General features: G+C 32.3%; 1 protein-coding gene across 5 annotated transcripts in view; it reads left to right on the top strand.

Annotated features, from left to right (window-relative positions):
• Positions 1-9,279, top strand: part of LOC129974920 (uncharacterized) — a 62,021-nt gene extending 52,742 nt beyond the window's left edge. For 3 of the 5 annotated variants that reach the window (XM_056087715.1, XM_056087716.1, XM_056087709.1), the window contains one exon: positions 8,041-9,279. In XM_056087715.1, the coding sequence (XP_055943690.1) occupies positions 8,109-9,125 (1,017 nt within the window). In that variant the 5' untranslated portion in view covers positions 8,041-8,108 and the 3' untranslated portion in view covers positions 9,126-9,279. Of the gene's footprint in view, positions 1-1,080; positions 2,414-8,040 lie in introns of those variants that run through there. The other 2 variants (XM_056087711.1, XM_056087710.1) reach the window with 1 other exon arrangement.
• Positions 9,280-15,606: the final 6,327 nt, after the last annotated feature.

The following is a 15,606-nucleotide window of genomic DNA, read 5'->3' as shown; positions in this document are numbered from 1 at the left end:
CTATTATTGAAAAAAATATTGATGACTATTATTCCTTTTAAATGCTTATTTTAAGGATACATACAAGTTATTTTAGGGGTGACTTTGTAATTTTGTGCCATAGTCTGGTAACGAGGATGATATCTGAGCCTGCATTCCTTTCTTCCCATATCCCTTCCTTTCTTTGCAATAAGAGGTTGTTTGATTCAGGATTGTATTACGTGTACAAACATTTGCTTTATGGTGAACGAGCTTTTTCACCATATATTTTTTCGGTGAAATAGATTCGGACCTGGAACTCTCCGTTTCCGAAGCCTTACTAATAGACCATCGCGAGTCTTTGAAGTGGTAAAAAAAAAAAAAAAATTAATGGACGATTAATTTAATGATTCAATAATATTATTCCTTTTATAAAAGAAATTTTTCTCTTGAGAACAATCAGTTAATTGTGTTTGACAAATAAAAATATAGATAGCCTTAAGATTTTTTTATTTTTATATTAATGAGCTATTAAATGATATAAATACTAATCAGATTCAAAATCAAAATGAATTCAGTTACTTCACTTTAACTCTTTCAGCTCAAATCAATATTTGTTATTTATATAAATAAATACAATTCAAAAATAATTTATGAACATTTTAATGTCATCATTTAATGATTTATTTCAGATTAATAATTAATTTCTTAATTAATTAGAATTATTTGTTCATTTACTGTTTTTTTTTTTTTCCATTTAGGCATTATTTAATCTTTTTCAACTCAAACTGAAACAAAAATATTTATAAAAGCAGATTGAATCTTCGTTAGCAGATGGCATCACAGTCTATGAAAGGGTGGGAAGCTACAGACATTAAGAATATAGATTTTTAAAGAATTATTCAAATAATTAAAAACGGCTTTTAACATTTTATCGAGCAGAATATTATAGAAATAAGCTATTGTAAATTTCTAAATTTGTGCTATAACTCTCAAAAGATATATGAAATACTGAAAACAGAAAATATGCTGTTAATATCCATCCGCAAAATAATTTAAGCTCATTAAATTATTTCGGTGTTCATTTTTCTTTTGTTGAGACGTATTTCTTTTTTTCTACAGATAAAGAACTTTCCATCGCAAAACCGAGCGCAAATAATTATACAGGATGGCTTTATGTGGTCCTTTAAAAATGAAACATCTCTACTTCGCTGTAAATTTGCTGCTACCTGTTTGTGCTTACGTGCTTGATAAAAATCTGGATTTTCGTTCCAATAGTCTTGAGGTAAAAGAATTTCAGAAATGTTTACAAAGGAACCGCTGCTCTCAGAATGCTAGTACTGTTTCTGAAGGACTGATGTGCCAGTGTGACTCGGAGTGTATGATGTATGGCGACTGCTGCATCGATGCCGTTCGATCCTCTTCGAAAAAGACCCAATCTACATTGTGCGTCAACATCGACGACAATTCTAACCAAGGAATACAAATGGTCAACAGCTGTCCCAGCAATTACGCAGGCGCAGAAGAGATTCGACGTCTATGTTTGAATGATGACTTCAACGATATCGCCAAATCTGCTCCAGTCACCGATTTCGTAAATCGCCAAATTTACCTTAACAGATACTGCGCCACCTGTAATAATGTCCCACTTATCTTTGTCAAAGCATGGACAGTATCTGCATGTATAGTTGAAAATTCGACACTTAAAAATTTTTCTTTGACTGATTTGACTTACTATCCGACTGAGAAAAAGTGGGGATATGAGCTTGACGGACGGTTCCAGCAGTGCAAATTTATATTCGAAAAGCCACTTTCCACGCCAGCAATTGGTAGATTGTGCAGATTGGATTACATTTCATCCTGCCCAAAAATATGGACCGGGGACAGGAAGGCTTGCGAATCCTACATATCAGTTGTGAAGGATTCTAACAACATTTTGTATAAAAATCTCCACTGTGCCATATGCAATGGCGTAATTTTAAGTGATATAAAGTGTCCAACTCGTGCTAGAAGAGATTTTTCTCCCACTTTATTGTATACCCTGTTGGATATCAATAAAGCGTTTGGTGCCAATAGAATTTTTCATCCTATCTACAAACCTCCCCTTCCGTCATGTCCTGATGGGCAATTATATGACCGTTATTTTAGGAAATGCAGAACCCCTGTGTGTGCGTGGCGTGGTTATTCAGTAAGAAATGGTAAATGTGTTAAGGACTAATAATATCTTGTGGTACAAATAGGACACATTGGTACATATCTTGAATCATATCTTGTATCCGGATATTTCTGTTTGTACATATGCAGAGAGTATGATCAAGAGTTAGTTTTTGTCAAATGTCGGAGCCATTAAATATTGCTTTTGTTTTATATTAATGAATTACTCTTAAACCATGTCTTGTATCAAGATTGTATTCATGTTTGTATTTTGTTTTTGTATTTGTTTTCATGACACATTCCGCGGATATTATTCTATATAAAAAATAAAAAGATCTGTATTTCAAAAAATAAATAACAGAGTTGTATTTCATTTTTCTATATGTAATTTTCTTTTCAATGGAATTCTGTACATGCTATGCTTTGAATTCCACTCTACATTGAAATACAGTGTGACCATAAAATAACTTCCCCAATTTGACGGCTTTTACAACTAAAACGAATGAACAAAATGAAACTAATATTAAATGTTGCTGATAGGAGAAATATTGGCGCTGCTGTCACGTACGAACAAGAAAATTTGCATATCGTGATGAATTATGTAAAATTCATAGTGCGTGCGTGGCAGCAGCTATATGTATTCCTTCTAAAAAGGAAAGACCAGTTACGTGTTAGCAGTTCGTTCTAAACTATTGATGTGTTCTTGACTGTTGATGTGTGCTTAATATGAGTTCCATCTTTCCTCAGCAGGCTTTACTGGAAAAACTGTTCTACGCTAGACAATGTATTGCCGTGACTGCTCTTAAGCAAACCTGCATGTTTTGCAACCTAAGATCAGACGAACTGTTATGAACATCGAAACTGAAAACTTACATGCATCAGTGGAGAATACCATACACTGTATGCAACTTATTTTGCCTTCCACAGTCTGTATATGGAATGTAGTTTCATTTTATTCAGTCGGTTCAGCTGCATATGCCGCCAAACAGGGAAAGTTATTTTATGGCCACCTTGTATTTCAAATGATTTATATAGTTTTAGAGGTTATGCGATGACATATGAAAGGTTCATTTTTTTTTCTTTCCTGTGTAAATGTGTTATTTCTCTAACGCTATAGGATATACATTCCAAGAAACGTTTGAAATATATATATTGTTTTGATTGTATTTTATTTCGAAACAATGCAGTGAGAATTGCTAGGTGCGGTAATGACTTTTGATTTCTTTTCCTTTTAAAGTAGTTTTTTTTTTATTTTATTAACTAGCCGCCATAGGCGATCAGCTTGCTTGTCAAGATTACTGAGATTTTTTCGGTTACTGAACGATTAATATGGAATATTTTTTTTTAAATTTCAGTTTATTTGATACAACTTAGAAATAGGACTTTGACTGAATCATCGTGCAACATATTATTGTGGGCTCAAATTAAAAGTGTATACATTATGAAATATAAGTGGAATTGAAAATCCTATTTCGGAATTAATAATAAAAAAATAATTCTTTTATCTTAATTTTAACATTTGCAAAAGCACACGATTGAATATTTTGATGGATGAGTTTGAATTTTATAACATTAAAAAACCGACTTGAGTGAGTTTTTTTTAAAAATTAACCCTAACATTAAAAGCATCGTAACATTGTAAATTAAAATTGAAGAATTTAATAAAAGTAAAGAAAAAAAACTCTATAGGAATGAAATCCATATCATTAAAGAGATAATTTTTTGAGTTTTAAGATAATGCAAATACCTTTTTTGGAAATTAATAGTTTTGGAAGTCATCTATTTCCAATAAATAAGTCATAGTGAGTATCAATAGTGATGGTTAAACCTATTTACACACTCAATTATTAAACTTTTCGATTAAAGTTTATTTATTAATTTGTTTTACACCTTCTGTTTAAATGAAGTGTTCGACATGGCAAGCAGCATTTGTAATAATTTTATTTAATTATCGAAGTGTTGAATTAAGAGCAGCTGTAAAAACGCTGAATAAAGCAGTCTGCTGAAAATTCCTTATATCGATATGTTTACATGTTTACATTTCATTGCTGCCATTCCGTAATAAGTAATAAAAGCGATTTCTGTGTCACATATGTTAGCGTTTTATATATAGAGATTCGATAAAACTAGGTGCAGTATTTTGTTAGTATGCGTATGGAATAAAAATGAAGGGGGAAACATTTTTTTTTTTTTTTTTTTTTTTGTTCAGAATTTCTTATATTTAGCAAATCTGATAATCACGATGAATCTTTAAAGGAAGTATTTAGTGTGTATTAAGATTAATAAATGTGTTTTTAGAATTAACTGTATATTTACGATTCAAGAAATAATTTTTTTAAATTTTTACTACTAGTTTTTTTTTTATTATTATTATTACGAAATTTTACGAATAAATTATTTGTCCTGAGTGTGTGCCCTTTTCTATTTTATGTAGAATTCTTTTTTATGATAATTCTTTTTCACGCGAATATATGAGATTGCAAATTTGTGACTTATTTATAGAAACTGGGATATACGCAGGGCTAATTTCTCATCAATTTGTTACTTCAAGCATATGCCAGTCAGGAAGATTTGAATTTCAAATGCACAAAATTGTAGCTATATACTTTGATGCTTTGCATTTATTTTGAAAATTTACTCCAAGGAAGTTTCTGAAATGTATTTTTTTATGTTGTATGATATTGATCGTGAAGTATATTTATTAATGAATATTTATCATATTAATTAATTGTATGTATGTTTTTAGGTTCTATTTTTCCTCCAATATTTCCAAAAATAGAGTCTTTTCTTTATCAGAAAATCACTTTTATATAAGAATAACGGACAGATTGTATTCGATTTAATAAAATCATTCTAAACTAAGGATTTAACAATTTATTAAAGTTTGTTTTTAAATTCATTTTAAACAAAATAATAATAATTCACTAGCTGCGGGTATGTGTAGAAATCCAAATTTCTAAATAACTTAGAATAGATTTGTTTTTTCATAAATATTATGAAGATTAAAGAAGATTTAAATTAAAATTTTGTGACAGTTATTTGGTTATTTAACTTTTTATTAATTATGGACTATTTCCATATGTAAAAAATAAAGAAGATACTATTTTGATAGATAGAAAAGATGAGGAACAAGGTTCCTGCCACAAATTTATTGGTTAAAAAAAGAAATTAGAATATAACAAGCAAGAAATTTCCTATCATTAATAATCTCCATCTTTATCTACATACAACAATTTATCTGCATATACAATGAATTATACAACATTCAGCCATTTCTTTTTTGGTTTTTAGAGTTCATTTAAAAAAAAAAAACGGAAGTCATTGAGTTGAGAAAACTGACAATCTGAATTTAAGTATCCTCAAAAGTGTTCAATTTGCTCTTGTTCGAGTGATCTGGTGGAGACAGGAGTAGTTATTGGGGGTAAGGTCGGGAGAATATGGAGGGTTGTCCAGAAATTTCCAATTCCCGAATCTCTGTGTTTGTAGCTTTCACGATGTGTAGTTAAGCGTTGTCTAGAACTTTAAAAACATCTTTGCGGTTCACAAATGATGTTTTTTTTCTGTTTCAAAATTTCATGAATATCATCCAAGTAGCATAATAAACTTCTGATTGATTGCCCTTCTAATACAGAAAATGTGATAAAAGATTGTTCCGAGGCAATCCCACCGAATAGAGACAAGTTTAGTTTAGTTATATTAACGTCCCGTTGTAAAGCAACACAAGGGCTATTTTGGGACGGACCTCGTCATTTTGAACCGCGGTCAGATGACGAGGACGACACTTGAGCTGGCATCCGCCTCTCCACACCACACCAACGGAAAGACGTTTGGCATGACGGATTTAACGTGCCCTTACACGACGGTTCTTCGGTGGAATCGGGTCTTGAACCTGAAACCGTACGGTTCACAAGCCGAGACCTTACCACCAAACCACCGAGGCCCTCCGAATGGAGACAATGGGGTCTTGTAAGTCATTGGGCATCTAGCTATCATTTTTGTTCTTGAAAACTGGTTTAAACACCAATTGGATTATTAAAGGAAATATCTATAGTAGAGCCACTTCTCAAAGGAGGTGGTTATGGGATCGAAGAAATGGATAGACCCTTTCCAGTAAAGACTGGTAAAATTAAAATCATCTATTCATGAATGAGTCTGCGAATGGATGTGGAACTCATTTATTGAAATGGCTCCGATGTTCAAGTGTTTCTGCACGCTTCTGCAAATTTACTATAAAGGATAGTTTTTCAACGATGTCAGATCAAAACCATTGATCTTTATTTACTTAACTTGGTCTTAGCACGATTCCACTCCGTCATCGAACAGTATTTGGCTTTTCGCGGCATTATCTTAAAAACCTTTAACCTTTTCTCTTTGTCAAAATGAACCTTCCTAATATCTAGGAAAATGTTACAATCGTATGAAAAAGGCATCAGCATTATCTAAGATATTGTTGCGGAAAAAATCAAATCCGATCAATGCAATTCATTGCAAGGACAGATAAATTTATTTGCATATGCAACAGAAAACGGCATGAATTTCATTATAACAATAATATGTGTAGCTGCAAGTTATGCATAAAGAATTTTTAAAAATTTTGAAACGATAAAATATTATACGACAAATAAATTGATATTATAAGAGGATTTTTTAAATATCTATGCTAGTTAGTTTTTATAAATATTATGCAATTTTGAAGTCAAATTTTATTTAAATTTATTATTAAGTGGCAACAATCCTGTAGATTCAAAATTTAAAGATTATGAAATTTTGAAAATATTAAAATAATATGTTATCGTCAAGAATGCAAGTCTCCAAAATTCCAGTGTATCAAAAGATGAGTAAAAAGTCGATAACCAAATTGCATATTACAAACATATAAAGAATTAAATAAAAATGCATGAAAACGACAAGTGAATGTGAAAGAATTTTCAAGCACTCATAATCATCTTAATTTAAAAGCATGCCTGTGTAAAAACATCTTGGAAACTCTTTTAAAACTCTGTCATAAATTGAAAAGCATTACAAAATGATTTTGTAAATGACAGTCCATTGAAAAATGAACTTTATTTTGTAACAATTTGCTATCAAAACTTCTTTTTTGAATTCATCACTATTTTACCTAAATCATTATTACATATTCCTATTAAGAACCTCTTCAATTTTATGTGTTATTTTTAACCTCTTCAATTTATCGAATTACTTTTAAGAGTGCAAGGGGGTTAAATAATTATATTTCTTAAATTTTAATTTACTTAATTATATTTCACATTTCACCATATACAGCTTTGAAAAATTTTGTAAATGACATGTCTTTATAATGTAATTAAGGTTACATATTATGATTATATTAAATCATTAATACATATTCCAATTAAGAAGCTCTTGAATTTTGTGTACCTCAGATAACATTATAGGAATAACATTGCTTTCTTTATCATCATAGAGCTCAGATAGCATTACATTCTTTATCACCATATACAGCTTAGAAAAAAATTTCACTACAAATCTTCATAATATAACTATGATTATATTAAATCATTAATACATATTCCAGTTAAGAAGCTCTTGAATTTTGTGTAGCTCAGATATTTAACATTGCGTTCTTTACCACTATATACAGCTTTTAAATTTTTTTATTTACATGACTTCATAATAAATTATGATTACATATTATGATAATATTAAATCATTATTACATATTTCAATTACGAATCTCTTGTATTTTGTGTACTTCAGATATTTAACATTACGTTCTTTATTATCATATACAACTTTGAAAAATTTTAAACTACATGGTTTCATAATGTAAAAAAAAAATCTGCTGTCTAATTCTTTTTCGTGACAATCAAATTGTTTTAGAGTTTCAAATTACTTAACTATTTACTGAAATTATTCTGAGCTCTGTACTTATTTTTTCATTCTTTTCAGGCCCGTTTTGGACTCTGCTTCAGCTACTTGATCTCATTTCGTATCTTGGATATAAGTGTACTGGAAAAATGAATTACCACAACGTTATTGGAGTTCTGCCATTGTTTCTGTTCATTGGGAGCTATGCTCTAGATTACGGAATTCTGGAGAACATGGAAATGACCTGCCTCCCTCGCGACAACTGCATGCTGGCACGTCGAGCCAGCTTTATAAACAGGAGTTGTGAATGCGACAATGAGTGCCACAGCTTTCGGGACTGCTGCATAGACAAGGCCACGCTCGCACCCCTTGTACCTAGAAGAACAGTGAAGCAATCTTGTATGACTTACGGTGGCCAGTTTAAAGTCGGTGTTTACGTTGTAGACACCTGTCCTCAAGACTACAGAGCCTCAACGAATGTCCGAAACCTATGCCAGGAAGGCGACGAATCTATCGATCCGATAGTGGCTGCTCCAGTCACTTTCGTTTCTACTGGCACAACATTTAAGAACAGATATTGTGCTGAATGTAATGGAGTTTCAGCATCGTCTCTCGTCACTTGGCTCATCTACTTGAACTGTGAGACCCTTGTTCCACTTCAGATCAATGACAGCTACATTTGGCAAAACGTCAAATACAACCTCAGCCTGAAGACATGGGGAGTTAAGCTTGAGGATGAATTCCACAAGTGCGAATTAATCTACGACAAGCCTAACTACCTGACAGCTGTTAGATTGTGCAGGGCCAACACAATCGACAGTTGCCCACCATCATTTCTAAGAGTACGAGTTAAAAGGCTCTGCGAGTCGTACTCAGCGGTGATGTACGATGTAGATAATTCTTATAAAAATCCACACTGTGCAATTTGTAACAATAAGACATTAAACTCCCTCACCTGCTTGGATTCATCATTGTTCATCAGAAATGCCAACAAGCCGTTTTCGTTCGCTTTGCTGCTGGATATAAATCAACGCGATGGAGATCAGGTTGGTACAGTCCAAAGATGTCCAGCAGGAGAAAAGTACGACCCTTTCTTCAAGAAATGTCGAGCACTGGTTTGTGCCTTGCCAGGCTACAAAATTGTGAATGGAATTTGTAAAAAATAACTGAAAGATGTTAAATTCTTTAGCAGGTTAGGAACAGTAAAAATTAATACTTTCTTTTTTTGCTAATCTGTTTTTGTTAAATGCTGTTGTCGTATTTCAAACTTAGTCATTTTTTTCCAGTTGAATTTCTATATAAAATTTATTTAATATTTTGTGTTTGTTATATTACTTTGACTTAATAAAACAATATATATATTTAGATATCCAAAAATATACGAGAAAATATTTAAATTTTTATATATTTCTTATGCATTTTTCAATGACAGGACATGATTTATTAACACATTCGTAATATCGTGAGCTAACGGAGGATGACTTTGAGCTTTGCTAGTAGACACAGTTACATGCCAATGATTTAATTACTACCGTGCGTTACAGGAATTTACAGCATCAATTATTTTGTACTTAAAATAAATGCATTATTTTCTTTACGATGTGTGGTGCGTTATGTACCTGTTAGTTAAGGGACTATGGAGGAAAATTACTGTTAAGAATTATAGAAATCCATTGGTGCGAAACGAATTTCCTATAGGAAGGAACCACATGAACTTAAATAAAAAAAGCTGCCGAATAGGTACGCAAATATTTGCTTCCCTGATAGCTATAGCATTGATGTCCAATCAAATTACCTCCACTTCAATGAAACCTCTGAAACGACGGATTGGATCAAGGCGTTGAATACAGTAGTTTCAATTGTGGCTATTAACAGTCCAACCTCAGTTCCTGCCGCATATTGTTGTCGTGACTGTTATTCAGAAAACCCCAAATGCTTTTTTCTCTAATGTTAACCCTTAGCAAAAAATATTAAAATATCAGATTTTTTTTAGCTCTCTGACATTTGACGATATCAAAATAACAAGCTTCATTGTATTATCAATAAAATACATTCTGCGCTTCTTCCTATAATCTTAAGAAAATCTTATTTTAGTTATTAAAAATTTATATTAGTAATAATAAAAGAAAAGCCATCAAAACAAAGTTAGAAATGATTCTTTGAGCAATACTTTAGAGAATGAAGTAAAATATCTACTTACAATAAAGATAAATGTCTGTATGTGTGTTTCGGTGCTGTACAAGACAGACCGTTTGGCTTAAAGCGCTCCAATTTGACACATGTATACCTTGGAGGTGGGCAATGTGTTTCTCGTACATAATAAAAAACAAATCCATATTCTGAAAATCTAACTAAATTTTATTCAATTTTTGATAACCTTAAATTATTTTGAAACAACTACATACAAAAATGGTGCTTCAATGTTGACTTTCATTTATGAGCCAGGCTATTAAATAACTGGGCAAAATGGATTATAACAAATAAAAGAACAATTGAACAAAAAGGATAACTGAACTTAACAATTCAGTTTCCTAATATTCTTGTTGATTTGGTTATATTAAAGTCACGTTTTAAAGCAGCATTAGGTCTAATTTGGGACGGACCTCGTCATTTTGAACCGTGGTCAGATGACGAGGACGATACCTTTATTCTTGTTGAAAGAAAAAATAATTCAAAATAGAATTCTGCTGTAAAAGAAATAGTAAGAATGACAAAAAATTGATAATGTACTCTTGCATGGGATAATCATGATTCTATATTATTAATATCTCATGAGCAGTAATCACGAGTGATAAAGAATATTATTTCTTTAAATAATACACTCATGAGCAAATCAAATAAAGAATGAAATAAATATTCAGTTCATTTGTTTTTTAAATAATATAACACTACAATAGGCATCTGAATAGACATTTGAATGAGTTTAATAACTCATTGAAATATTAAGATAAGAATTTAGAGGAAAGTAGACAAAATATTGTTTCAAATTAAACAGAAGATGTTTAGTCTCTCATGTGCAAAAGCAGTTGGTTGAATCATAACTATATTTTGTGCACTTACTGTCCTCATGTGAGGTTCTGATTTCAGAAAGGGATGGGATCATATTTTGGTAGAAAAGAACATAGAAGCTGTAAAAGAATCGGAATTTCTTCAGCTCTCCATTCCAGCTGATTTCCATCTTACTTCAGATTTTTGAAGATTGGAATCTCTTTTAAAATCCGAATCATTCGCCGAAGAATTGTTATAATAAGACCTAATGACCTCAGTATGCCTGAAGCAATCTCAGATAAAATCATTCGAGATTCGACCTGATAGAATGAAAGTTTTTAATCACAGGAATAATAATTTTATAAAATATTGCTTTATGCACAGTTATATCGGCAAAAAATTATTTTTTAATTTTATACACATTACTAGTACCACAGCACCATTTTCCTCTACGGCTGAAATATGAGCTATTTCTTCTTCGTTTATAAAGGAAAAGTACTGTTACCGTGAAAAAATTCGATTTAAATATTATGACGATTCCCCTAGTTTCAGGCCATTTCCAATCCGGAAAATACAATTTTGGAACCGTGTCTGTATGTACACACGATAATGCTTTGAGTTAAATGGTTGAAAATTAATATGTGGAACCATAACCGGCTACTCTGACCTCCCAAAGGCACACGAATAAATCGGGATGACCGGACCGCCGCGACAGCAACATTGGCGGTAATTATGATTGAGTCCTAAGAGTCATCACCAGCCACGGTGCAGCCCTTCCCTTGGGAAGCACGTTCCGCCATCGATATGAGGTACTCCACTGTCATTATTTCTATACCCACTTGGAAGGTGAGAACCAACCAAAATACCGGAAACTTCTCATCCTCATTTCCTCGGTGGGATTAATATGTGTTAAAGGAGATCTTTATACCAATTTCTGTGAAATTTTGAACGAAATCTATACAGAGGAAATTTGTCTACAAATCAGAGTGCAAATGAACATGATAACTATAAACGTAAACGTTAGAGATGTATAAAATGTGACACAAGACTTTAGCATCTCAAACGTTGGTCTTTTTGTAAATTTTGAACAAAATTCATCCTTTGGTTGATCGTCTATCGGTCTGTCTAATCTGTATAAATGTAAATACGATAACTCAAAAACATAACTACTTAAATAAATGAAATATAGCTTGTTATCTTGTCATTAAAATTATAATTTTGGTTTTAATCAGTCAACAGAGAAGGTGCCCATAAGGAATACTTGGATGAAGTAAATAAAAATGATCATGCGTTGACTTTGGATATATAAATTGCTTTTGATTTCACAAATCTTGAATTGGAGTGTACGAAAATGGGGAGTTAATATTTTTATTAAGGGACATTAGGGAATTATTAAAATAATTTAAATATATGGGTTAAATATATCCGTGAGACTGTTTTTGATCGAGGAAATATAACTCTACTAATTTTGAAGTACAATTTAAAAAAACAAACAAACATAGGTATCAGTCCTTTTTACTTACTCGTGTACAGTGTATAGAAAAAGTACAAAAGTACAGTAATCATCAGAAAATTTGAATTCGAGAATTTTACGAATCTCCACGTTTTAGAACTCCGTGAGTTCGAAAAACACATTTTTGAAAAATGTCCATATGTCTGTCTATGACAAAAAGAACTCGAAAACGTTTTGAGCTAGATGGATGAAATTTGGCAAAGAGTCTTTACAACACATTTGCATATTTCTATCAAATTTTCAGTAAACTCTGTTCAGAAGAAGTTCGTCTGTTCGGCAGTTCGAATATAACTTAGCACATTAATTACAAAACAAGAGATAGATAGATAGAATTCGGTGCACAGATTTAACATCTATTATGCAGACACCTGTCAAAATGTAAAATAAATCTGGCGCAGAGTTGATCGTCTGTCGGTCTGTGCATGTCAACGCGATAGTTCAAAAACGCAATGATTTAAATATATCAAATTTGGTATGGCATTTCATGACTGCAAGTGCAATTTTGTTTCAATCGGTTGAGAAAGACAAGTCTAAAACACACATTTGATTTTAGAATACTATTAAACGCATGACAAGGATTAATCGCCAAAAAAATCGCCAGGACTGACATGATAGATTCGGAAAAAATTCTAAATTCACGCCAAAATTCATCAATGCAAGGCATTCTCTGGCATGCCAAATTTATTAGAGAGTATGCAAAAAAGTTTTGGGGAGACCACAAAACTTGCAACCACAAACTCCTACTCGTTAATAAAAATAGTCATAATTATCATTTATCATTTTAAATAATAAATTTAAATAATAAATAATAAATTATCATTTTGAAATAAAAAAGAATATTAAAGTGAAAGTAATTTATCAGAATAAAAGAATATCAATACCGCAATTTGCAAAGTTGTAAAAAAAATATTTTGTAATCAACAATCTGGCTTAAAACCCAGTGTTCATTTGGTAAATTAAATGACGGACCAGTACTGTCCTTTTCTAAATTTTATTAATAACACAACAGAAGACAAAATATTAATCGATATGAAAAGAATTTTAGTTGTTGTTTGTTTCGAATTATAAGTTCAAAATAATTACCCATTTCAAAAAAGCTGCCGAAATTGTCTTAGCGTCTGCTTAGATATTTTTTTTAACATTCGTCATCACATGATCGGTTGGGAGAGCGCATGCGACAACAATCAACACAATAGATGCATTTAGCAAAATGTAAAAAATAATTGCATTATATTAATATCATAATTAAGAATAATTACTTCATATAATTAATTATAGCAGTAATATAATTATTTTTGTATCTGAAACATATTTTTATCAATACCACAACTTTATTTCTTACTTACAAAAACCTTCTCACGATTCCCGTGTTAAAAATATCATAATAAAAAGAGGATTTCATTTAGAATCTATATCAATAAACATGCAGAAAAAACTAAAGCTCCTAAAACAATAATTTTTTTGATTTATTGCGTTGTGATATAACCAAATATGATAAAAATCAATTTTTATGATATGAAGGAATTATTCTTAACGAATTCTTTGACAATTATGTGACTGAAATAGGTTCACGCTTCCGTGGTCAAAATTGAAAGAACAATGAAGATATCATTATGACTGTGAACTGTTTAGAAAGTAGTTACGCGGCTACAGTTAAAACGGATACCTTTACGTTAGTACACATTTCTTCAAAATAGCCGTTTCACTCACCTTTATCACTAATAAAAGAAAATGTGTGCTTAACTTAATTATTTGTAAAATCGGACTTCAACGTATGGATTTTTCGTCACTCCTCTCTCCCTGTCGCCTAAATTATCATTGCGTTTCTGCGCTATTTACCAATACGTATTTGGACACCCAGTTAAATGAGAATATCTGCAGTCCTGATCTACCTGTATTTAAATATCGTGTAGGACACATGGCATTAGTCCCATGCAAGATGCCTCGAAATTCAGAGCTGTCTGATTTCAAGAAAAACGCAATTGTCGAATATCATAGAAATGGTCGATCCTTAAGGCACATATTTAGTGAGTTATACATTTCAAAATCGACAGTGACTTTTGTGATTAAGATATGGAAGGTGAGTGGTGATTGTCGAAATGTGTTCCGATCCGGCAAACCCACGAAACCAAGAGACAGAGACTGACGAGTGCTGTCCAAAGAAATTCGAAATAGCCGCACTAAACTGATAGCTCACATACATTAAGAGTTCCAACAAGCATCTGGGTCTGTTTTTCGATTAATACCATCCACAAGGAAGGACATTTGCTCGATTTCTATGCCCATGCTGCCGCTCTTAAGCCTTTGATTTTAAAATCTAACCGCGCTATTCGGTTGCGGTGGTGCAAGCCACGTTGTAATTGAACCGCAGATGAATGGAAATATATTTTCTGGATTGATGAATTAACGTTCAATCTTTACCAGTAGGGGAGTCTGGGTTTGGAAAATGCACGGAGAATGACTTTTGCCAGAATGCATTGTGCCTGCAGTAAAGTTTGGAGGAGATGAAAGGATGGTCTGGGGACGTTTCTAGTGGTATGAACTAGGACCCTTGATCCGTTCATGATAAGCTCAACGCTGACTCCTACTCCACTATTCTAGACAACGATGAGTTTCCTAGTTGGATCGTCGTTATGTCCAGGATGACAACGCCACTTGCCATGTTGCGAACTCCACCATGGATTGGTATAATGACAATGGGGTGAACCGACTGGCCTGGTCTATCCTGAGTCCAGACTTGAATCCTATAGAAAACCTTTGGGAAGAGTTGAATAGCCGAATTAAGAAATGCAGCAACCGTCCCAAAACGGTGAAAGAACTTAAATGTATTCCCCAAGCTGTGTGGAAGAAAATATTACGGTCCATCTTTCAAACATTTGTGGAGAGAATGCCTCGGATGGTTAAGGCTGTCATTGCCTCAAGTGGATGCTCTATCAAATACTGAATATGAATAAATTTTGTTTATCTCTTTTATCAGTGGTATCAAATTGCTTATTGGTAGATAGTGTATATGGAGAATATACGAGTAAATGCGGCTTGCGAATAATGCTAGAATCGAATTCAGTTTGTCAAACGAAGCATGCTTGCAAAGAAAAAGAAAAACTGAAAAATTCCCCGTTTCTCAGTACTGATAAGACATTGTGTTG

This window comes from Argiope bruennichi, chromosome 7, assembly GCF_947563725.1.
Source record: "Argiope bruennichi chromosome 7, qqArgBrue1.1, whole genome shotgun sequence".
Classification (NCBI taxonomy): domain Eukaryota; kingdom Metazoa; phylum Arthropoda; class Arachnida; order Araneae; family Araneidae; genus Argiope; species Argiope bruennichi.
This window is presented reverse-complemented; position numbering and strand designations above follow the sequence as displayed.